Consider the following 25,812-nt stretch of genomic DNA (forward strand, 5'->3'; position numbering starts at 1 on the left):
AAAATATGAAATATGATGACAATATGGGAGGTTAGTAGGTGGTGTGTAAGGCATTTAAATCAAACAAAGCTTTCGGCCATTTTTACTCTTGTCAACCCTGATCCCTTTTCTCTGGTCAAACCAATCCCCATACTGCCCCCTAGCAGTAACTCACATATTGCAGCGAATATGCAAAGGGTTCATTTCTGAGGACATGCACAATGCTTCAAACACAAAAACCATGAGGCAGCCATGATAAATGTATAATTAAAAACAAGTATGTTAAGAGCAAATTTTTACTCTTGCATCTCAGCACCTAACGACAGCGATCTTTACTTTTAAGTGATAAGTTAACAACTGGGAAAAATAAAACCAAAAGGCATCAACAGCTCAAGATGCCATGCAGTGGAAAGCTAAAACAGGTGTCTGCACATTTGCAGGAACTGTCTAGAAGAGCTACATGTAGGCAGGGCTCTAAATTAATACACACCATCCTGCCAAATTTGGGTTAAAATCCATTTTGGTTGGTATAAATGAAAACTTACTGGCCAGTTTGGCAGATGATGAATGAAGTAAATCACTTTGGTTATTTATCCTGCAGTGCTGTCACTACATTTCCAAAATATTTATTTATTCTATTATTCCATGACTGTAATAAGCAGTATAGAAAATGAATGACCGATCTCATCCATGGACGACGTATGTGATGTCATTTATGCATTACTGCCTGAACAAAGTGCAGCTGAATGAGGAGCAAAATTTGAATCAAGCAAGTGAGATGCAGACTGAAACACAAAAATGTGGCTGTGGTTGGATGATGTAAAGAACGAGGCTGTTCACATGAAATGAAGGAAAGTAGGGATAAGGCTGATGATGAAAAAAAAAATGAGACAAAGAAACAAGAAACTTAATACAAAAGGATTTTTGGTTTGTAAGTGGTTGGTGTTTTACCATAAAGTAAAGAACTGACACATCTACACAAATTAAAAAAAATAAATAAATAAAACAAACCTTTTTATCATTGGGACAAATTATTTAAGCTGGAGACAGTGAAAGACCATGAAAGAGTCAGAAGAGAATGTTCCCCAAGACAGGGATAAAAGAGGACGTTGAGTCTCTTCTTCTTCTTGTTGTTCGGCATGTTTATAAAAACATCAATGAAAACAGTTTAACATTTTGAAACCTGGGCCTATTTGTTATGTATTTATTTTGCATGTTCTTGCATTCCTATAATAAAATTAGGACATCTCTGCAACCACAAGGTCTATTTGAGTTCTTTTGGATTAATTGTAAAGGGAGATTTCTTAAGATGGGTAAATATCAGTATATGTGTTACTGCTTAGGAATAAAAGAAAACGCACAGCACAAATGAAAAATGTTTCAGGCTTGCCTAAAAATTCAAACATATTCAGGATAATTATGAATATCTCTTTAGAATGAAGAAGCTGTGACATTGCAGCACAGTATGTTAACATTATCGCTGCTGAGATCAACTCTGATCAAGTGAAGCAGAACAAAATTAGAGAAGTTTTAGTTTAGACAATAGCTTCAAAATGGCCATGTTGGCACCATCTGTTCTCAAATTTATTTATTTGAACAGGGACAAATCCAATAAACATAACTTTATAAAATCATTTAAAGTAAAACCCATGCACACAGGTTTATTTGCACACAGGGCTAATTTGCTACCTCTGTGCCTGGTTAGATTTCCAGGATGAAAACAATGAATATTGAATTAAACATACTACCATTAAAACACACAATAAGATAAGCATTTACAATAATATGTAGGATGTTAAAAGCAGGAAGCAGCACGAGTATATAGATAGGAAGAGAAAGATAAAAGAAAAGAAAAATAGTTTGTGTTTGTGTCTGTGTGCTTGTATTTGAACACATGTATTAAGCACGTATGATTAAATGCATTCAGATGTACTTATAATATGGCTAACCTAACTTTAGCGACCTACCAGCCACACTGGTTGGTGATCAAAAAGGTTCATCCAAAGCCCTGCGCAGAGGTATGTTCAGCTATGCTAAATATAGATGCTGCACATATACGACACCACATTAAAACAATACAGACTGAAAAAGTCTATAAAGAATACTTTGTGTAAACCATTAGATGTAAGGTGCACTTAAAACCTAAAGCCAAGAGCTGCTGCTATTTCTGCCTTTTAATGGAGATACAGGAGTATGTTGCACCTGGTCCTAGCAGGTTAATGTTTAGCCTCTGGCCCAATATGAACATTTTTGTTATCAGGACGTAGAAGTGCACAGAGTACATAATGTTATGCATTTTGACCCCTTTATGTTGCTTCTCAGGGAAGAAATCCGTAAAAATTTAAAATAAAGGTAAAATAAACTTGTTGTGTGCCCCTGGATTTAGTAACAATCACCATTTGGCAAAGTTTAGTGGTGTAGAACCATAATTAGATTACACCAGGCACAAGGCAATAGTAATAGCTTTTATGTTGAAAAAAATCATACAACCAATAAGAATCTATAATGTGAACAAACAACAGCAATAACACTACATTAAAGATGTCTATATTTTGTATTACAGATATGTCCAGAGTTTAGCTTGCCAGTTACTGATGACTTTATGGACAGTGAGTCACCCTAACTTCTTGATCCAAGTTGCCAGGAAGAAAAAGAAACCCATGACCAGGCTTTATATTATTTCAGATATGCATTGCTCTTCGCCATGGACTCAACATGTTTCAGTCTGAAGATGAACGCTGACTTTACTGTCAGCATGAACCTTTATCTCTATGACATGTATTGTTTTGTTCTTTGTTTCCTCATTCCTGCCACTCCCTGTAAACACTCATATCAGGCATTTTGCACATTCAGTCCAGCACCTGCGATGGTGACTTTCCACAAGGTCACTGCAGCTGGAGTCCTTCCAAAGTCAACAGTCACATGGCCAATTTTTATCTCCATACAGCTCGGTGTAAAAAAAAACCTCTTCATGTTTTGGGCGATGGAAGTCAAAGTGCTTGAGTTTAAAACTTAGCTACAGAATAACAAGGAACTTGTTTTTCTTTTTTCTTGACTGTCATAGCTCCGCTGGCTGGAAGAAACTACATGTGACTGTTGACCTAATTTCCAGTCATGGATGAGGAGTTGAAAACAAAAACAGAGGCAAGGCAAGTGGGAGTAATTTGCTGTGATTGAGCCCTCCTATTACTTACATGCAGGCACACACACATTATCTGAGTGCACATGTAAACACACTTCATTGCTCGAACCCCTTGACTTAGCTGTCTGAAATCAAAACAAACATTCTTCAGTCTCCATGTCCATACCCAAAGTGTCTGTTAATCAACTATAACTCCCAGCAGCAGGCTGCCCAGAGTTGTGTAATACATTTCCCAGTGCTTTTTGATTTGTTTCACACTACTGATGACTTCAGATAGACTCCCTAAGAAGCTAGCTTGCAGACAAAGTGAAAAAGAAACTGAGCTCCAAAGACTTTTATCACAACCCTAATGTTTTTCAAATGTGTTGTGCTTTAAAGGAAATGTTTTAACAATGACTTGCACAAACATGCTAGTGCTAGCACTTAGCTACTATTAATTTCATGGTATTGTACTCTTTATACCTCACCAGTAAATAGTTCACTCTATATCATAAAACCTTTGATAGCCATCAAGTCAATATTTAGATGAGATTAGTTGTGTTGTTAATGACTCTTTGTGGTTCCAGCCTTATCTAGCAGCAGCACAGTTACCCAAGGCCTCACATTAGCAATGGTGATGTTTGTCTCAAGTCTTTTTATCCCATTACATGGACACCTTCCTTCTCAGTTTCTGTTGGGACAAATCATTTAGCTATGCTTCTAATTTTATAACCAGTGTCCCACCTCAGATCTACGGTCATGGTAAAATAAATAAATAAATAAATAAATAAATAGAAAGCATTCATCCATAAATTCTGGACAAAATAAAGCCCTTAAACGTAGGTAAATACAACTTTAGCTGAACAGCATCTATGCTTATTTTAAGCCATTTAAATATTTTTGTTGCTGCTGCATGACCGATGGCCGCTCATCTGACCCATGGGAAAAGAAGGATCTTCTCTAGTATGTTTCAAATCCAACAATTTCCTCAGACTGAAGCTGGTTCACAAACTGTGTTGCATATCCAGTGTAGTGCATCGATGGGTACTCAGACCTTTTTATAGGAGACACCAAACAACCACTTTATAGATGCGTGGCTCAGCGTAGGAGAGCTAGCTTTTCAGGTAAAGCTTCATGAAAGACCCTCATTTGAGAGAGGTGTCAGGGTATCCATCCACTGTATGTTAAACTGGAAAATCCCTCTGTGAACACAAAAGATGGCCTCAGATATCACATTCCCAGCACCAATACAGTTGAGACTTTCCAGAGTTTCACAATTAACATGTTGGACTTTGTGACCAAATGAGTTTGGGTAACAGTGGTGAAGCTATACTTTCATACATGGGGGGCCAGAAAGTAGACAAGTCTTTATCGGGGGGGGGCATTTCCTTTTTTTATTTATTTATTCACTGCTCTAAATTGTGTTTCTTTGTGTGTATATGTTTGCACATGGTTGCTTTGTTTTAAGCACTTTGAGTTCTTTTTATCTGAAAAGTGATATATAAATAAAGTTTTATTTGATTTGATTGTGTTCCTCTCTATAACATACACACTCTCATGGATGTGATAACTGTGGTCACATTAGAGAGACATGAGAAATGAGAAACATCTTCACATTAAGACTTACATGTCTATCTCCTCATTGGGAGCTGCTGGGGCAATACGTGGGTTCGGGTCTGTCTCGGCCTGATCTGTGTCCGTGCTCTTTACGAAAAAGTTTGAAATATCTCAGTTTGCTTCAGTCTTATAGCTTCCTAAACAAAATAAGTCTGGTTACAGGTTTTATTTGTCTACGTTTTCATGCCATAGTTTACTTGAAAGGCAACTAGCAGTCTTGCTAGCCTTCTGTTTAATTTAAACTAGATCATGTAGCTTTACCTTAGTCATTAGTGGGGAGTAAGTTGGCTATTGAGGTACTCTTTGAGTATCTTTATAGTTTATTTTCAGCTCTAATGGGAAAAATTCTGATTAACTGAGTTTATGTGTAGTCCCTATATACACTCACCACCAACTAAATATGACATGGTTATACCACATCAGGTTAAAACTAATGTTGTGTTCCTGACTAATTTAGAAAACCCCTTTAGAATTTGTTTCAAACTGGTGTAGTGACACTGGTGATCAAGGTGTGTCTGGAAAGACATTTCTATCCTCCTCCAGTGACCTGTCAATCAGCTATGGAAGCACCTTCGGTGTACTGTGAGATTTGAGAGGTGGCGTTAGCCACCTTGGCCACCCCTCTAGTTCTGCCCCTGTTTGGTATGACAGGTAAACAACACAGGGGACCATGAGTTGAAGGCCCCACATAGTGGCCAGGATCAAGCTCTTCGAATTACCATGACCTGGCTGAGTCTACACCAACATTTTGTTGGCTTGTTTTATGCTACAAAACAAACCCCAACCATCACCTCTCCACCACCGTCCTTGAAAATTGACATGAGGTGTTAGTGCTGGTATACTGTTTAGTTTTCTTTATTATGATCAAACACCTCCACTTTGGTCTCATCCATCAAAGGACGTTGTTCCAGAAGTTTTTTGGTATGTTGAAACTTTAGCTGTGCTGCCATGTTCTTATGAGAGAGAGGAGGAGGATTTCTGCTGGCAACCATTCCAATCAGGCCATACCATTCATAAAAATTCATACTGTCATGAACTGTAATATTTTAACATGCTAACTGAGGCTTGTAGATGTTAGGGTTGTAGTCTGGGTGATAGCTCTTGGATTTTGATGTGAACTTACTGGAACATCCACTCCTGGGGATATTTTCTACTTGTGATTTATCTTAACTGTAGAGAGATAGACTAAAAATAATTTGGAAATGTCCTAACATGTCTTCCCAGTTTGATGGGCAGCAACACTTTCTTATCTAAGATAATTGCTGATGTCTTTCCTCCTTGGCATCATGTTACTACAAACCTGAATGCTCCAAAGCAGCAAACTGTCTAAACATCTGTGTTCACACTAATGGTAATCAGCACCTCCTAGCTGCTAATTACGCTCTTAAATCCCTGAAAATAATAAAGGTGAATACAGCTTTTCCACACATTGCTTCTGTATTTTGGCTTAGTCATTGTTTTAAAGAGTAAAATCTCATGTGTTGTTTTTTTTTATTATTATTATTAATTATGTCCTAATAAATACATTCTTTGAAGTAATGGATTTTTTTTTTTTTTTGGTCTGCTTGCGATGTGTAGCAAGCCTTTTTGTCTAAGCCAAGTTTCTCTCGGGGGAAACAAATAGTGACCTTTGACCTTGAAGGCAATTTGCTTTTATTTTCTTGTAGGGGAGTTTAAAGAAAATCTTTTTATTTTATTATAGAAGTTACTGTATAATACATACAAAGCAAAACAGAAACAAAATTTTTACTATTCCCGTCATAACTCAGTCCTGATCGTCCCCAGTTCATGCCACACCAAGGTTTAATGACTTTATAATCACTGGCATCAGTGCTCAGTGTACTTCAGGTGTGAAATCTAAACAAACTCTTTCCACCTCTGGCACCTGACATGTTTTTCATTCTTTGATTCATTGTCTTGGTCTTTTGAAATGACAGATTGTGATAGTTGCATTGGTGATGTAATTGAATAAGTCTTTCAAACTGATTCAACCAAGCATTGCAGAGACCTTTTTAAAGCACCTGATGCACCACAAATTCTTGATTAGTAGTGGAATTTCAGACGTGTTTGCAATGCCCCACTGCATGTCTTGCTGCTGCATGAGATCAAGCTCTTCCAGCTGAATCTGCTGCTGGGAGATGATTTGCGGTATTTGTGTTGCCCTCACTTGTTACATCACTTCTGTATGTTGACCAAGTGGTTTTGGAAAGGATGTGCAGGTGTGGCTGGTGCTTGTGTTGGGAAACAAGGCCATAATGGGTAGATTTTAGTGTTTTTTTTTTTCCTCCTGTTGCTGAAGTTTGTGGCTCTTTGTTGGCCGACAGGAAGGAAGCCCATGAGGAAAATAACACAGCCAGCTCTTTGTTTTCCCACTCCCTCTCTTGCAACCTTTAGGCCTCGCATCATCGTTCACTCACTTGAATCCTCGCCAAGTGGTCCCACTTCTCTTGACTGGTTACTGCAGATTCATGAGCCTTCACCTGTCTCTTCTTTGTTTCTCCAGACTGCTTTCTCTTTAGATCTAATAGGAGCTGGCAGAGCCTGCTGTTGCAGATAAAACTCTCACCCTGGTGGCTCGCCGCATGCCAGTCGGCAGCCGACTCACTGCCGCATTTGCACTCTGCTCTGCTGTGGAGGAGCCACAGTAGTGGGGATGTCACTGCACTGCAGGTGTAGGTGGAAACAAGTAACTGATTTTATGTCTGAGATTATATCAGGACTGAAAGGATTAAAATGATCATTTGAGGATGTTTCAGCACACAAATGTTGCACATAAAAACTCATGGAAGTATTTTGCTTTCCTTTAAGCTTGGAAAATAACACAAAAATGTGAATAATAAGAACTGAATACACAAAAAACAAATGCTGCACGATCCTTTTGCAGGTATGTGTGAGCATGCATGACCTAGAGACTCTGATGTGGGGAGGGGAGGTTGTTAGAATGAGCCAAAAGCTAAATCTGGTCCAGGCCACTCCCTGTCCCTGTTCACTCTGCTCACTGCAGCAACCGCCTCAGACCAGTCTGAATGTGGGTGAACGACTACACAAAGCATTAAACACTTCAACCCATCTCTAGAACTATAATTTGCAAGAATTTCATCTTGCATTGAATAGCAGGATTCCTTTCCAGGAAAACTTTTCCCTAGAAGAAACAATTTTCTGTTGTACAGGCCTTGTTCTATACAGCTTAATGGAATTCAGATTATCTTAACAGCACAGTCAAACTATCAATCATCCCTTTATATCCAACACGTGCTCTTTATGTTTGACCTGCTGTAATGATGGTTTATATGCAGGAAAAATGGAGTTTTGTGGCTGGAGATGTGCTTTTACACTTTGCAGTTTACAGGCAAGGAATTCTTCCTTTGGTCTTACCTGAATTTAATTTAGCTGTGCAGCCACATTGAAGCCTTCCACAAAAATGCCCTTGAAGCATCTAGTGTGTCATCTTGGGAACAAACCAGATTTCTACAATTGTGGGGTCGCCCTGCTCCACTGACCGCTTTTCCCCCTTCCATGAAGAAGAAGAAGGTAACACAAGACTTTCTGCTCCATTTGCCAAAAGACAACCCAGGTGACACAGATGGAGCCATAACCGTCACTGACCCACTCCCTCTGCCCTCCTCTCGTTTCTCCCGTCTCGCGCACGTTGACCTACTTTCATTCTGACCTGTTTATGTAAGCGCCGGTGCAGCAGCCGCTCAAGTCAAATTAGGAAAATAAGGGACGCAGCAGAATGCAGCCCTGAACTTTGCTGTGCTTGCAGAGAGCGTCACCTTGGTACGATCCCATGGGGTGGTCGGAGCCAGAGGGCCTTTTATGCATCTGTTGTGTTGTGCCAAGTAATTTGGTTTGCTTGGCAATCATGATTCATTCTCTTATGTCAGTCACTGAGTAATGTGTTACCTAACTGGTGATTCTGGCATAAGGTTTATAACTCATCATCTGACATTATATTAGGACGAGTCAGGCTTTCAGCTTGTTGACGATGAAAATGGGTGCTCAGTTCACTGTCAGCTCCCATTTATGGTATAAATAGCTGCTACTTCAATAAAAACACTTTAACACACACAAAAAAAGCTCAAAACACGTTTTCTTGATATGTTAACAGATCAACCTTGTTTTTTTTATTCTTTTCTTGAAATGCTCCCATTTTCCACAATGAACATTAGTGTTTTTACATACATATTCTTGTCAGAAGAAAGAGATGGTAATGAGCAGCCAGACCAACCACCACCTGTCTCTAAACACCACACTATCTTTGCCTGTTTATTTTTTATGTTTAATTTTTTTAAAACCATCAGCAAAAAACCACAAACATTACTGATTAATACACACTGAAAAAGTGGGGAGGAGGAATGAGGCAAATACACATTGTCATGTCACAGTCAGTAGAAGGAAAGAAAACAGGACATCACCTTGACTAAAAAGAGGATATAAAAGCAATGAAACAAACGTTACAGTGTTTGTGAAACTTTACATTTATACACAAGCACCAAAAAGCCAAACATGGTACATAGACATAAAAACTAGAATCCAGTGAAGGCAATTCATCACAACCCAGTAGAACTACTAATGAGAGGGGGATGAAAAGGGCTGAACAAGCCTTGAAACACACTCTTAAAGCCTCATTTATGCTCCATTTACATAAAATTAAATGTCCTTTACGTTTTCAATATCAATTTCAGACAATAGCAAACATGGTGACGGTTAGGCTCCCTTCACTCATGTAAATATGTATGTCTGTGTTAAATGTTGTCAAACATCATCGCCCACGTACTCCCATGTGTCCTTTACGTTTGCATGGCTGTTAGTCAATTCATCCACTAGAGGGCAGTGTGGAGTTCAGAGTTAACTTCTGAGTTCGATGTCAGTTTCCGACAATTGCAAACATGGCGACGATGGAGGAAATCATGATGTACATTCTCAGAAAAAGACATAAAAAAGGCAGCACGCTAGACAGTGGTGGTGTGTGTAGTTATTAAATAAAACGGCTTCTTTTTTGTTCCCTTCACTGGTCGCAGGTGAGCTCTACTGCTCAACACTGCCCCTGCAGACTCCAGGGATTTTGCTCTGTTTGCTACGTCTGGCTACAAATCAGCAAGCTCTCTAAAAATAGACTGAAATAGGCACATAAAGGATGCAGAAGACAGGAAAAAAGTCTCTGTCCGTATGTAGTGTAGACCATAAATGAGGCTTTAATGAAACACCCGTTGAAGGGCTGACAAAATGTTTGTATTAGCATGAACCTTTACCATCCATATCCTCAAATATATGGTGTGTTTGGTCACACTACAAAACCAAAAACAGTAGCTATGCAGGGCTCCTTAGTTAGGTCTTCACACACGAGGAGCTCCTGTTTTCAGTGCACTGTAGTGTGTTTACATAAATGTGACTAAATTCCTCCTGCCTTTTGTTCCCAGGCATCCCATACCAACATTACAGTTCAAACCCTGGGCTGCTACATGTATCTAAAAAGATCTGTACACACTCTGTCTATGTTCCTGTGGGCTTCATTTCTTCCTTTTTTTTTTTTTTTTTTTTTTTTTACAGTGACGGGCATGTTGAAGGGAGGGGAAATAAATACATGGGGCCAGTGAATGGTGACAACAAGAAGATAGGGTTGATAAAGCTCAAATAAACTAAAGGCTTATAGCCTGCAGCTGGTGAATTCCACCAAATATTTAAAGGCTGGTTTAAAGGTTTAAAAATCAAGACATTTTAATGAGGCCACTGCCTCAGGGAACAACTCGTTCTCCATTCAGTGCTGCTGGCGCTCCAAACTGGACGGCCACTTCTGTGTAAACAGGGCATTAACTAATGATTAATGCCGAAGCTTAACAATCAAGATAGAGATGATTCACTTGAATGGGGTCCTGCAACGGTAGACAACTTGGCTGTACAGTAATCGTGATTTGTCATAAGGTGGTCGCTTTCAGAAATCTCTAATACCATTGCAAGTTTATCGCATTTTTTGTTGAATTTGTATTCAAATTTCTTTCTAAAATAGAAGTTTATAATAGATACATATATGCATATATCACAGTTATATACAAACCATATGTTTAAAAAATAAAGATGATGGCAATCTTTTGTGAGATAAAGGAGATGGTTGGAGAGAGTTGGGGTTGGTAGAGGTAGGGTCTGGGAAGAGGTATGGAACTTGATATCTGTAGTGTTGTAGGTGTTTCTTTGGTCAAGGGGATATCCCCAGAGTATGTTAGCATTTGATTTCAGTTAAGGCAGAGAGCCATACATGTGTATGTTTATCTACAGCTGGATATGTACCAAATTTATTCTATAGATAAAGCTTGATTCTTTTTGTTTGCTTCTACATTCCTTTGTGAGTTATTAAAATGTGCTTTCTCTGTTGTACGCTGCTGGATATTGTTGAATGACAAGTAGAAAAACTGGTTCCATTCCTCCTCTCATCACATAAACAAAAGTGCTTCTCTAAGTATGGAGAGGATGTAAGAAATGACAAATCTGTACATTATACACAAATATGATACAGCCCTACAAAATGTCCAGCCGTTAGGTGACACTGGGGGGGGGGGGGGGGGGGGGGGGGGGGTGGTATAGAAAAAGCCCAGTTTCCTGTCCCAAGGGCTTAAGGAGGTGATTTGATTGTAGGGCAAAGGCATGATGGTAGGGTAGTTCTTAGAGGTGCTCAGAAGTAATTGTCATTTAATCTCGCCTCTTGTTTCGCCGTCCACCATTCTCCTTTTTCTTCCCGTCCCGAGCCTCTCGATTAATGTTCTGTGGTGGCGAGAGGGACAAGTAGGGATGCTGGGGGAGGGGAGGTGGCGTTGCAGAGGGAGGAGTGGTTGGTGACTCCTGGCCAGAGCAGTTGCCACCAGTGCAGCTGCCGGTGCTCATGGCCCGGTGTTTGAGTCTGAGTTTGTGTGGCAGTGCTGTTCCCCGCACCTCCCCCTGAGGATCCCATCCTTGGACTTGGGAACAACCATGGTACTGGTTGAGAGGCGAAGGTGGCTGCAGGATGGCTGAAAGATGTTGGTTTTGGAAGCCCAAAGAAGGGGACTCGTCGTCATCCGTGGAAGCCTCTTTATCAGGGCTGCCGGGATCTCCTTCGCTCAGTGTGGTGTCTTTGTTAGAAGAGGCCAATTGGCCTTGATAGCACACCTCGTTTCTGTGCTCGCCCTCGTAACTAAGCAGAGGTGGCTCCTCTTCTTGAGTGCCGAGGTATGACTGGTGAGACTGCTGTAGATGGTGGTACAGGTGAGAGTGGTTGACCTCCTCTGCTTGTTCATCAAGGAGTTCTGCAGACAAATCGCCTTCCTGCTGGGGAAGTTGGCACATTCTGTACACCTGTCTCTCTTTGGCCTCATTACAGCTGTCCGCCAGCTCGTATGGAGGGGAGTCTAATGTCTTCCTCTCCAGCTGCTTCGTCACCTCAGCCAGCGTCTCTGTGGAGCTCTCTGTGATGGACTGTGGCAGCTGGCTGACACAGATCTGGTTGTTGCTGCTGCTTTGCTTTGGGGCTGAGTGCAGATCGACCTCCTGGGGCCTGGCCAAGGTGTCTACGGGGTAGGAGGCACTGCTGGCGCCGTACAGAATGACGCTCCTCTGGGCAGCAGGTGGGTGAGGGGCAGCTTTGATAGGAGTAACAGGCTCCTGATGGGGTTGTGGTTGCTGCTGAATTAGATGGTGCTGCTGCTGCTGGCTGTGATATCCAGCATCCATCTCTTGATGCTGCTGGATCTGGTGGTGAGTGGGTACAGAAGCCAGCCCACGGTGGATGTTAAACATAATCTGGGTGGTGGTGCCATTGGCAATGTCCATCTCTAGCCTGTCCCCTTCCTGTTTGATTTCAAAAGGGATAGGCTCTGGGCTGTCCCGCGATGAGCCATCGGACATGTCTGAGAGTGAGCCACGTGGGGAGTACTTCACCAGCTGCCTGTGACTCTCACTTCGTCCGGACTGCTCTGTTTCAGAGGAATCAGAGTTCATCATCACCTGAGAACCACTGGAATAACCACTGGAGTAGTACTGACTAGAAGAGGAGGACGAGGAGCCTCCATTTCCCGCATTGTTGCTCACGCTAATTTGTTGACTCTTTTCGATGTAGGAGGCTGTGCTTATGAGGCCGAAGCGCAGCTTCAGCTGAAGCAGCTCTGTCTTAAGCCTCACATTCTCATCGTTCAGTGCAATGACGCGGTTTTCCAGAACCATATCATTGAGACGTCGCTTCTCCCGAGAGCGCTTGGCAGCCTCGTTGTTCTTGCGCCGTTTCTCCCAGTATGAGGCATCCTTTTTCTCATCAGATATGAACTCGCGCTTCCGCCTGCAGCTGACGTTGGGCTTGGGTTTGATGAGACGCCCCAAGCGAGACGGCGTCCCCTGAAGAGAAGTCTCTTCATAGTTGTTGTAGGTCTCAAGGCAGTTCAGGTTATTCTCTGAGTTTTTGTTTAATGTTTTGAGAGCTGATGTCAGATTTTCCATTCTTGTATGATGGTAGCCAGTTTGAAATGCTGGGGTTGTGATGAAAACGTCTTGCCTTCCACAGTTTGTGGGGTTTTTTTTATTGTAGGTTTGGTGTAGTTATACAAGGATGGGACTCATGTGTCCAAGTAAGCCAATAAGACAAAAAACAGTTGAAGCTCAGCATTGGCAACCCTCATTTATCCACTTTCACAATTCTTGTTTCAGAGTCCAGTGGATCAGATCAATCCTCCAATTTCCTTGTTTTTTCTTCTCTGGCTTTTCCTGGTTGTCAAAGGTTAAGCATGAGAACAGCACAGTGTGCTAAGCTGGCGAAGACGTGTCCTAGATCTCCACGCAAACAGCAAGATGTAGGTCGGCCTGTCTACCTCAGCATGTCAGTCTCTTGGGGAGCCTCTTTCTCTCTCTCCGTCTGTCTCTTCACTCTGCAGTTTACTGTAAGATGAAAGGCTGCAGAGATAAAAAAAAAAGAAAAAAAGATATGTTAATCCACTCAGACTGCTGCTGTTCCACTTCACACTATAATACAATACTTGTACTTTTTCTTTTTTGGCATTTTTAAAAAATTTCCCTTTTTCTTAGCATGAATACCAATCAGAGATACATTTCTAAGCAAGTAAAGCTTTCTTCCACTGCTTTGGCATGTCTGGTCTTTGCTGACTCTGTCACCCCTGGCAACCACTGAATGGCTGTTAAACCCCAGTGTCTGACCTTTTGGCCCTGCTATTGATCCGATCTGTCTGCAACCCATGACCCTGGAACCTTTGCCTGGCATGTTGATGTTGGCTTTCGTGATGTAATGTGGGCAATGAGTTCATTGCAAGGCCGACAACCTTATTTCATTTCGTCACCCAGGACTTAAAAAAGCCATCTGTAAGACACGCTGAAAGATCTGTGCTCATTTTTATGGCAGCCAAAAGCAAAGCCGAGAGCTGGTAATTATAAAATTGCACACACTGCAGATGAGGCAAGCGCACACATAAAATAAAGAGCATAACACCACTGAAATTACATCAGTCTGAGACATGCTGAGAGCATGAAAAGTACATTGTACAAGGATTAGCTCTTTTGTTTTCCCTGCCTGATGATTATTTGAGCCAGACAGAGGAAAGGGTGAGTCAGTTTCAGAGCTTGTGGGGTTCCCTGGATCTGTTTTAAAGCATTTCCCCTCAAATAGAAAAAAAAGGAGAATGGTTTTCCACTGAGAAACCCCATCCACAAACACATACACCGCCACCCCCACCCTAACCCAGTGCGTTCATTCGCAAAGGAATGTGGTAACAGTCTTCGCCAAAACAACTCAATGCCAAATCAATGATGCAGAGTGAGCAGATAAGGTAGACAAAGGCATCTGCTAATGCAGGTCAAGGATAAAGAAGCTGAGACTGTGGTAAGAGATTTGGAGGTGTGGGGGAAGCTGGGAGGTGGGGCATTGATAAATATAGGTCAAGGGCCCCCAGAAAGAAGGGAGGCGGGAGGTGGGATGTGGGCTGGAATAACACAGAATGATGAATTCAGTGAAAGCTCAGAAGGCCTCAAAACAAAGGAAATAGGTACTTTGGTATCTCTTTATAATAAATCTAATAGGTGTGTCATAATGTGACTGAATTAACACCTATTAACACACACACACACACACACACACACACACACACACATATATATATACATATATATATATATATATATATATATATATATATATATATATATATATATATATATATACAGAAAGAGACTAATTTAAATACATTCATCATGAAAATGTGAAAAAAATTACTAATCTAAAGTATGTTTTTACGATTTTTTTACACAAAAATATACATTTACTGTTTACTAGTTTAATCAAACTTTTAAATAAAATCCCAACAAACAAATCAAGTAAATAAAGGTTTTGTGGGGAAAAAATGTAACATACCATTTATAATCGCTAAATAAAGCTAAAGTCGAAGGTCTGAGTGATACTAAATGAAGAGCCATTTGGATGGTTCTTCTAATGGAACCGAGCCAAAAGAGCTGAATCTTTAAAAAAAAAAAAAAAAGAAGATCTGGACTCGCAAACACTAGAAAGAAATACTGGTTAATATTTTAAAAAGCTAACAGGAAAAATCGTACACTTTTCTGTAACTGGTTTGAAGTGAATAATTGTGACAGCGTAGTTTCACCAGCGACTGGTAGAGAAAGTTACACTGCTGGTGATTGTTAGTCAGTTAAGAAGTTGACCTAACTGGAAACATGGAGGTTAAAAAAAGAGAACCATAAAAACAATAACAACAATAAAACAACTGTGGCAGACATCTATGAGAAAAATGGACAATTCTTTAAACTCTTGGAATATCTGGAATATTATATGATGTCTGGGAGGATTCTAGGAATCTTTCAGCATCATGATTCAATTCACTTATGACAATTATTCATGCACCTTGATGTTTTTGTTTTATATATGGGACTTCTTCTTCTCATCGTGTGACTACTTGGTACTTTCTGAGCCGAGTATTTGTAACAACCCATCATTTACTTTCATTTATCTTTTAAAATCAAACTAACAGAGGAAATGAGCTGGAAGGCTTCCTGGAAATAAAAAAGAGCCAAAAGGAAAAGAAAAGTGTGCCCGTATACGGCCCGATGGTAGTAAATTAATCTAAACATCAGCATATTCATAATAACAAAACAGAAATAACTAAAATTAGCAGGATAATGACTCATTCACTGCTCTTGTCTGGATCAGATAAGACGCTATCTGTCGATCATCTATGTGTTATATCACACGTTAGAGCTACTCAACCTGTTTTTCTTAATTAGCTCCAGGGCTCTGGGGATCACTGTCTTCAGCAGCATAGCGTTAAGATGGGACACCGTATCTTAGTTTACAGTGTGCTTCATAGTGCAAAAGCCCTGATTCAAATGGAGATACGAAAAGTTTTGCTTTTCCTTTTTCGAGTTGGGATCAAGCTTTCACATCGCTGGCTCAATGGTTGTCCGTCCTTGGCTGGAACTGCTGCTTCTCATGTTTGTTGAATTTCCAGTCTATTTTAGTTCAGTGACATAGAAGCCAAAATGTTTCCATTAGCTAGCTTTAAATACAGATCACTTTTCCAAGTTTTTTCTTTTGGACTTTGTTAACATTACCTCATAAGCAAACATTAGAAAATCTATTTTTGACTTTCCACATCTGCATCTTTACATAAGATTCAATTACCTGATTGTTTCAAAATCTTTGAAACAGGTAGAAACCAACTCAAGCAAGGATAAAACAACTTTAGCGTATTAGCAGAAGTTTCTCCTGTCTCAGGGTATATTGGTACATTTTGTATAAAACGTAATTAATCATCATTTTGTGCTATATAAAATTCTCGACGATGTCTTGGATCAGCTATGAAATTTGACCTCCTTTTACCTCTTTGTGATCCCCATGGAGAACCATATTCTAGGTCAAACCTTTAATATGTCTCATGCTTGTTTTCAAGACTAAATACAAAGCAAAACTAATAACAATCGCATCAGATCTGGACATGTTTATGTAGAAACTAGTCCTGAAATAGATATAGGTCATGCTATGAAGATGTGGCTTTTATATCTACTTGTTGAGTCCAACTGAAAAGCGCAGGAACGAAGTCATGCCAGAAATGTTTTTGTTCTGTGGAAATGCAGCAGCAGTAATCCCGTGTTCTTAACCAGCTGCTGTAAATGCCTGTTACTCAACATTGGCACTCCTGGGTTAAAGTACATAAGCACTATTTTACTGTCTGAATCTCATAATCTGTCAAGGTGTTTGCATCAGTTTTACTCTGCTCCTCCCCTGGATCTGACACTATTATGTAATTCCTCACAACACAAATAGATTTCACCCTTGATCCTGGGGAAATACATCATTTTATGGCCCTAAAGGCAAGAAAAGGTTAACTGAATTGTTACTTCAAATTTTTCCTCAGAAAAACTGGATCAGTTCTTAGAAAAAGCGTCACATTCACGCATTGCTGTGCAGTCTGGAGCAGTTTTTCCTAAACCGTTTAAGGTCATCCTCGTGAGCCTTTGACATGTGCCTGTTGGACACGCGAGCGAGGAGCAAACGAGAGGAGAGAGTTTTTCTCTACGTGTCCCAGTGACCCAAAAACTGAGGCCCGGCTGCACTCCGTAAACACAAGTCTGGCTTTCTCTCCACTGCACGCCCCGCTGGAATATAGGTCAGCCGAGAGGCGGAGAGACAGAGAGAAAAGGGAGGACTCCAAAAACTGATAGGGAGACAAAAAAAAAAAAAAAAAAAAAAAGACAAGAAGAAGGAAGTGTGCAGAGCACTGTGTGAATATCAACAAAGGTGTGAGCAAGCAGAGCAGAGACAAAGAAGTGAAGGGAATTAATGAGCGAGAGTTAAAACAAAGAAAGGAATTGAGATGAGATTATACTGTTGCTCTCAGAGAGGTGAGGTGGGGGGGCCAGTGGCAGTTGCAACAGTGTTGGTGTTGCATCAATACAAGAAATGTGTCACCCATAGCAACAAAAAAGGGGGGTGACAGTTTTAGCCAATCATATCAGACTTTCTCTCCTTCTAAACCAGTAGCTTGACATGGCCAGAAGCAGATGGTGAAAAACAAGGTTCCATAACAAGAAAAATAGACGTCAGAGAGTGCGTATTTTCCATATCTCTATTCCACACAAATGACCTTTGGTGTTTCAATAACTAACAGTGGAGGCCTTTCCCTTTCCTCTACAGGATACCTCAACATTTAACTCTGAGAATGAAGCGGATTTACATTCTGATGATGCTTAAAAGAGCAGCAACATGCTGCAAAAAAGGTAAAAAAGCAGGAGTTTGTATGCTTTGCAGCACACTCTTTTCCAGCTCAAATTTACAAATACAAGCACTGAAGCCAGCTCCTGCACACATTCCCTTGACCTAGATTACTCTTTCCATTTATCATGTGTACTTCACGTGTCATCGTCTGGTCTCTGTGGCACTTGTGGAATGATAGCACAGTAAAAGAATCCCAAGTCGCACTCCCTCACGTGACCGCAGGCCCCACGCCGCAGGAGGCTAAATGTGGCAACGAGCTTTAGAAACGGTGGTCCAAAAGCCGCCACACTTTTTTTTTTTTTTCCAGCAAAGGAAACGGGAGCAGGTTGGACATAAAAGGAGAGAAAAGGGACTTCCTGCACAGACGAGGAGAATGATGAAACTCTGGTGCCCCCCCTTCATGCCATACAGTAAAGGATGTGTGATATGTGGTGTAAAACTTGGGGTTGGGGGTGTGCTTGAAATACAAATCTTCCCAAGAAAATTATGTCAAGGAAAAGGGGAAGAAGGGCAAGAAGCCAACAAGGCAAGGGTGGAGCCGCTATCCAAACTAGATTCTTGTTCCATGCTCACAGGCCATATCATCACCCCCCTGTCAGAAAGGGGGAAAAAGACAGAGTGACTAAGTCCATGTGTTGCACCAGTCACATGTGCTCCCTTGGCCTACTAAATGCTGTAATTCGCCTTTCTGTTGGCTCCAAACCGCAGCACGATAACAAAGCAAGGCCCTCATCTTTCATCATCTTACATGTGCCAGGAAACCCCAAGAAAGTCAAGAAGCCGTAAAGTGGGACAGGATGGAAACATGGCTGACCATAAACATCCCATCCACATTTTTTTAAATTGGCTCCAATACATTTTATTTCCCACACAACAGATATCTCAGTTAACTTGAATGATTTATGACCTGTTTTTAAAATTATTTACATTTTTAAATGAAGCCTACTGCTGTTTATTTAAGTTGGGCTTTCAGTTTTCTATTTCTGCATCTCGCTTCTTTGTTATGACTGGGGAGGGGGCAAGGATTTATTTAGGTAGGGTTCTGAATCTGCCTTTTCTTGTCAGCAGCCGCCCCCCTTCCTCCCCTCCCCGCGGGATTGATGTGACCTACATTCGCGGCTGGCATAGAGACCCAGTGTGCCACGCCAACCAATTGGCAGCGGCCGCTCCGCAGCAGAGCGCAGCGCATAGCCACAGACTCCGAGTTTCCGCCTATTGCATAATCTGCTCCATTCTTTAATCCATTTTGATTATTTAATTAATTTATTATGTAACCTACAAACTGATTCCTACAGCTCGGTGTACACAGGCGAATAAAAAAAGTTAGAGCTAAAAAAAAAAAAAATCACGCATCACTCAGTTGAAGACATGTTCTAATCTTGCTTGTGGATGATCTATATTTGCCCAATAGCCACGTAATGAATGCCATAGCTGAAGTGGAAACCTGCAAGAGGTGTAGGGCTATATGATCCCCACGTGGAGCTTTGATATTAGATAGGAGTCTGCATGGAAAGTGAAACCCAGATGTGGTTTATTTACCAAAACACAATAACAAACAGCGCATAAACAACTAGCTGGTAATCTGCCCGCAATTAATAATGTTAAACCACAATAGATCTGCAGCCAAGTGGGGTTTTTCTAGCTGCTAAAGTTCAGTTTCAGGCCACACTGTAGGCTATTGTTCGGACAAGCAGATCGGAAAATAAATGCATAAATAAATCTCACCGATCGAGCAACACATTGCGAGCAATATGTTTCCCCGCACGCTTCCTTTGTTGCGCTGTCTGACAAATCGTGTTCATGCATATTTAATCGGATCCTCAGTCATCCGAGGCAACTCCAACTGTGCCATGAAATTCACCCACGTCCTCAAAAACGCTTCAAACATATACATACGCACAATAATAAAGCCCGTGTGCAGAGCTAATCAGGAATAGTGACACACTTTTGATCTGACTCCCCCAGAACTGATCCAGATGTTCCGACCCGCACCTCACCTTCGCCTTTATTCCACGTCCATTTGGCTGCCGTTAGTCCGAGCTCAGGTTGTAAACAAAAAGAGAGGAAACCGGGAAAAATAGGACGTGACGAGCATTTTGTCGGTCGTGCGCGTGCCGGGTTGTGTTGTGCTCCTTCAGCGTGCCGTCGCCTACTAAAGGGTTAACCCGTAGGGCTGCACAGCCGCGTTAACCTTTACAAAGAGCTGCTACACGTGACGAGGAGAAGTGTGTCCTCGGAGCCTGCGTGGGATTTTTTTTCCTCTCTACTTGTCTGCATGGACTAGCCTACTAACCCAAAAGAACGCGCGTGCGGCTCAGATAACCGCATATAAACCCCAGTCTATTTACGTTATCACTAACAATTAGCTAACACTAAATAGGTTAGGTGGTGGTAGAACTATTAATAGTTGTACTATATTAATAATAATAGTCTAACTAAGATGTTAGCGTAGGCTGTACTGGTAAAGTTAATTTTAAAGTTATTGATACTATTTATGTAGGCTAATAAAGTAATAAGCTAACAGGCTAATATTAATATAAGCTAATTGGCGGTAGCTACAGCTATTATTATTATTATTATTATTCTATAAATAATTGCAGTGTTAAAATAGGCTGCATGCACGAGGGCTTGTGTTCATCATGTGTTAAGAAAGCAGGTGTTTGGTAAACAGACTGGGAATGCAAAGCTAGCTTATTTTGATAATGCAGCATAGTACCATAATAAACAGCTTCGTTACAACCATGGCACCTGTCTGTACACAATCGCATGTGTTTCCTCCGCAGCCTCAACTTAACGCTTTGCTTTTTTTTTTTCCTTGAAGGAATCCCACAACCTCAAGCCACCCACCTACATCCTTTCCGCACACACAGACCCCCACAATTAGCTCCATGGAGGTGGGAAGCTGCCTCGCCTTTACATTAAAGCAGCCGCGCACAGAGCACCAAAACAAACACTCACCAAGTGTAAGCGGCCAAACTCCACGCACAATTTTCACAAATGAGAGTTTAATGATAATACAAGAAAACTTACCCTTTTTATTTACTACAGGAGAATCCAAAAGAGTCCACGCACAATTTTGTTTTCCAACAATCCGCTTTTCCCATCGGTGGTCGCTCATCTAAAACACCAGCTCCTCGGTTAGGCGCAGGTAGAAGAGAGAGCGTGAACACAGTGCCTTGTTTTGGTGCGCTCCTTGTGTCATGTTCGCTTCAATTCCACCCTCCCCTCCTCTATTTTTCTCTCTATTTCCTCCTCTCGCTCTCTCCTTCTCGCCCAGAGTCTCTAAATGTATGTTAGTAGGTCAGTTGTTGCATAACAGGACGCTTTGGGTGCCTAGTCACGTTTTTTGTTTCTCTCTCTTGGCTCTGCCCCCTCCCTCGCTCCTCGCCTTCAAATCCTGTGGCAGCAGAGGCGCTGCAGAGAGCGGAGAGGGGAGGAGACAGGTCCGAAAGAGGGACGGCCCAGGCTCCGAGACAGATGAAGGCTTGTGACAGACATAAGAAGGTTAGCAGACATTAAAAAAGAGTGGAAACACATAGAAACACTGATCATGAACACAGATGCTGAAAAAAGTCTGCCTTATAAACCACAGCTGGTGCTTCCAGGAAACCTAATTCTCATGCAGTCCTGATGCCAAACGTTGACTAGGAGGCCCATAAAAGTGGATTCCACTGCTGTTCCAAACCAGTTTTAAAGAGTTTCTGGAATTTTTGGAATTTTGACATACCCTAATTGTGCTTTTGCTTTAATAGTTGGTTTAGAAACCTGATAACAGCCAGACAACTTATCTTTATGCAAAGACTAGAAAGAGTGGAATAAATCACTTTAAATGCCCTAAAACACAACTTCTCTTTTCTTTTGTTCTTTAAGTTTTCATAAACCATGATTTTATAGAGCTTTTGTAATGCAGTGCAGGTGCGGGTCTAGAAAAATTTTGATGGGGGGAAACGTCCGAACAGAGAAAGTCGCTGTGAGAAACTTCCTGTTTTGTGGTGAATGTTTCGCCACCAGCTTTGGCAATAAACACCGCACAGCTCCGCTAGTTCCAACAGAGTCTCGTGTCTGCTTCACACTGCTAGGCTAGGTATAGAGAAGGGAGCTGACCCTGAAGCTAGCTGCAGCTTTACCCAGGAGGAATCCCCTCTCCTCTATCTCCCAACGTCGATGTGGAAAGTTTAGCAGCTGTTTCTGTCTGAGTTTTTACCGATAGTGGAGACAACAGACCAGCACGATTACTAAACACTCACAAAAATTGTTGTTTCAGGAGCAAAAAGACCAGACAAAGAAAACAACTGGTTTTCTTGTTGCTGAACGCTTCTGTAGGTGCAGTGTTTCGCTCACGTAGCATAGCAGGTGGCCCTTAAAGCAATCCCGTCTCCCTGACCCACTTTCTCATCTACCTGCTGAACAATGAAGGACACCGGAGCCCACACAATGATTAAAATATAACTATGTAAATATATCTGTCTATGGAACACCCACGCTAAATATAAATAACACCTCATACAAGTTTTACAGTTTCCATTTGGAAATAAAGGTTTTTTTTTTTTCACTTTTATTATTGACGATGTCGCTCGTTTTTGAAAGGCCTGATTAGTCAACTTATATAGTTATTAGATTTAGATTTGGTCTATTTTGGATTGCATCAGCTTGAAACAGTTTGGATGAGAATTAGCATCTCAAAGTTTGAAGCTATGGTCAGTAGCGATAGAGTAAGGATGAAAATACAAGTGGGTTTCCTCTGAATGTTGCCGCTACTCACTTTTAGGGATAGCGTATGGAGCTGAGTCATCCAAGAAGGGCTCAAAGTGGAGATATCCAAACAGTTGAGGTGGTTCAGACATCTAATCAGGAAGCCTTATGAACATCACCCAGGGTAGGTGTTTCAGACACGTCTCAGTGGAAAGAAGCCTTGGAGCAGATCCAGGACTCACCTGAGAGATAACATATGTCTACTGGCTTGGGTATGCTGGTGCATCTGATCCGAACAGCTTGAGGAAGTGGCTTTGGGAGAGGGAGGATTGGGCTGTCTATGCTAAGATTTTCGCCCTGGACGAGTGGTAGAAAAGGGATTGATAAAGGCCTGAACAGGTCTGAGAGTTTTTGAGTGAATTAGGGCAGCTTTCCTATCAACAAACCATAGAATTGCATAACATGATACTGAAGTAAATTCAGAGTATTTCCAGGCAGTTAGCAACATATTTAGAGGCTTTTTACCATCAAGAGTTAGTTCAAAATTAGCTCCTTGGCTAACTCTTTTGCACATTTACATTAGTTCATTTATACTTATGTTGGAGAAAAACAAAATTAATTATTTATTAAGAAATCTGTAAAGAAGAACTCACAAGCTACAATAAAACAGTTAAACAGGCCGGAACATGTAATTTTCCCATCTTATTACAGAAAATAAAAATAACCTCAAATTCCTTTTAAGGACAATTAATCGTTTAATAAACACAGATTTTAACAAGTCTTACATGACAGCATCAGACGCTGCATGCAAAGATTTTGCAAACCACTTCAGAGGTAAGATCAATGCTATTAGATCCAGAAAATTTCCTACAAGTGTTGGTGTTCTGTTTGTGTTTTCTGGTGTGTTCATGTACAGGTGTAACAGTTTGTTGTTTCTTGTCTGGTGATGGTGTGGATTGAAGGGTCGTTTCCTTCTGTCTGTGATCTTTTTGTCTCCTTTCTTCTTTCCCTTTTGCTCTTTTTGCTATTTTCCATCTTTTTCTGTCCCCTCCGGTCAGGTCCAGCAAGATTACATAGATTGCGTGATTTAAAGTAAATAAATAAATAAATGAATCAGATTATCAAGAGGAGCCTTACCCATAGGTCTCCCCTTAGCAGAGCAAATTCACTCAGCACGATACAGCAACCAGATTATCAGTTTGCTTGCTATGATGCTGGACAGGACAAGTTAAAAAAAAAAAAAAAAAAAAAGCTATTAGATCCAGTCTTCAACAACATGTTGATTTAACAGATCTGAAGCATCATTTTTACCCAGGGAAACACAGGAGGGTTTTGTCCTGGTTGATGCAAAGGTGCTTGTTCAAGTTTTTTCCCAACTAAACCCAACAACCTGCCTTTTAGATCCCATTCGCTTTTAAAAACATTTTAAGGTTTCTCTGAGTGTGAGCGTTTAAACATAGTGAATTACTCTGTCTAGATGGATTTCTTCTCATCTGCCTGTAAAACAACATTGGTAAGGCCCCTTTTGAAGAAGAATAATTTAGGTCCAGACATTCTTGATAACTACCGACCTGTATCCAACTTATCGTTTTTAAGTAAAATTACTGAAAACTTGTGTTTATGCAATTAAGTTTAAGTTTTAAGTTTAAGTTTAAGTTTAAGTTTATTTTATTTGCACAAAATATTATACACATCACATAATATAAACAGAAAAAAAAAAAAGCTGTGCAGGAAGAGGCAAAAAGCCAGTTTGGCTTATTCGGAGCCTCCACCTAAAGCAAATTGATTAAAACACAATTACACGAGTTTTTGCATAAACACAATATTTTAGGAAAATATCAATCTGTTTTTAGGACAAACCAGAGTACTGAGACAGCCCTTTTAAATATTGTTAACAATCTCAGGAGTAACTTAGACTCACAGAAACTTTCTGTCCTGGTTCTACTGGATCTTCATGCCACCTTTGATACAGTAGATCGCCAGATTTTATTATACAGACTCAGAAGTCTGTGGGCCTCTCAGGTACTGTTTTGAAATAGTTTTACTCCTATCTCAAAGAATTGCAGTTTTAAGTAAGTATGGATATATGTTCCTCAGGAATCCATGAAGTCAAATGTGGGGTTCCCCAAGGATTAATTTTAGGCCCAATTCTTTTTAATCTGTATATGTTGCCTCTTGGGGATGTCACCAAGAGACATGGTATTGATTTATACAGCTATGCTGATGACACACAGCTTTACATCGCCGTGTCTCCTGATGACCTGGAGTCAGTCAATGTCCTTTTAAACTATATTTTAGATGTAAAGTCATGGATGGCAGAGAACTTCTTGCAGCTCAACCAGGACAGAAATGACGTTTTAATTATCGGTCCTGAAAACATGAGAGAGATCATTTAACCAAAATTACATTATTTTAATCCATCTAAGTGTGTGAGAAACCTGGGTGTTCTTTTTGACTCTGAACTGGATTTTATTCTTCCCATCAGAAATGTCACAAAGATAAGATTTTTTCATCTTAAAAACATCAGAGTGTGCCCATTCTGTCTCTTGCCAGCACAGAGATGCTGATGCTTGTCTTTATTTTTAGTAGAATAGATTACTGTAATATCCTGCTCTCTGGTATTCCCAAAAGATCTATTTTAAACCTACAACTACTTCAGAACTCAGCAGCACATATTCTGACAAGGACCAGAGAGCGGGAACACATTACACCAGTTTTAAAATCGCTGCATTGGCTCCCTGTGCATTTCAGGATTGATTTCAAGGTTCTTTAAATCTTTTATAAATGTCTTAATGGTATTGGGCCTTCTTATTTATTTGACTTGCTTTTAAATTATAAGCCCTTTGTGGACCCAGAGGTCCTCTAGTACCGGCCTTTTAGTTGTTCCTAAAGAAAGGACCAAGACATATGGTGAGGCCTCTTTCCATTACTTTGGCCCTCGTCTGTGGAACAGCCTGTCAGAGAGCCTCAGGGCTGCAGAAACTGTTAATGTCTTTAAAAAGAGACTCAATATGTCATGATCTGTGTTTTTGGTTTTTCATGGCCTTGTCATGTTTAGTTCTGTTTTGTTTTGTTAATTAGCAAATTCTCTTCACCTGTTTTCTATTCCTCGGTGTGTTTTATACCCCTTGGTTTCAGTTTTTCTTTG

At 40.7% G+C, this 25,812-nt stretch overlaps 1 protein-coding gene across 3 annotated transcripts; it reads right to left on the minus strand.

Annotated features, from left to right (window-relative positions):
* Positions 1-8,808: 8,808 nt before the first annotated feature.
* Positions 8,809-21,292, minus strand: LOC121634448. Of its 3 annotated transcripts, none has more exons than XM_041977083.1 (2): positions 21,003-21,292; positions 8,809-13,630 (listed from the first exon to the last, which is right to left on the minus strand). In XM_041977083.1, exon 2 carries the CDS (start codon positions 13,178-13,180, stop codon positions 11,405-11,407), a length of 1,776 nt encoding a protein of 591 aa, XP_041833017.1. In that variant the 5' UTR covers positions 13,181-13,630; positions 21,003-21,292; the 3' UTR covers positions 8,809-11,404. The 3 variants fall into 3 exon arrangements, with proteins under 3 accessions (XP_041833017.1, XP_041833026.1, XP_041833035.1); XM_041977092.1 differs by lacking the exon at positions 21,003-21,292 and adding an exon at positions 19,970-20,131; XM_041977101.1 differs by lacking the exon at positions 21,003-21,292 and adding an exon at positions 19,918-20,131.
* Between the last annotated feature and the right edge of the window lie 4,520 nt (positions 21,293-25,812).

This window comes from Melanotaenia boesemani, chromosome 2 (genome assembly GCF_017639745.1).
Source record: "Melanotaenia boesemani isolate fMelBoe1 chromosome 2, fMelBoe1.pri, whole genome shotgun sequence".
Classification (NCBI taxonomy): domain Eukaryota; kingdom Metazoa; phylum Chordata; class Actinopteri; order Atheriniformes; family Melanotaeniidae; genus Melanotaenia; species Melanotaenia boesemani.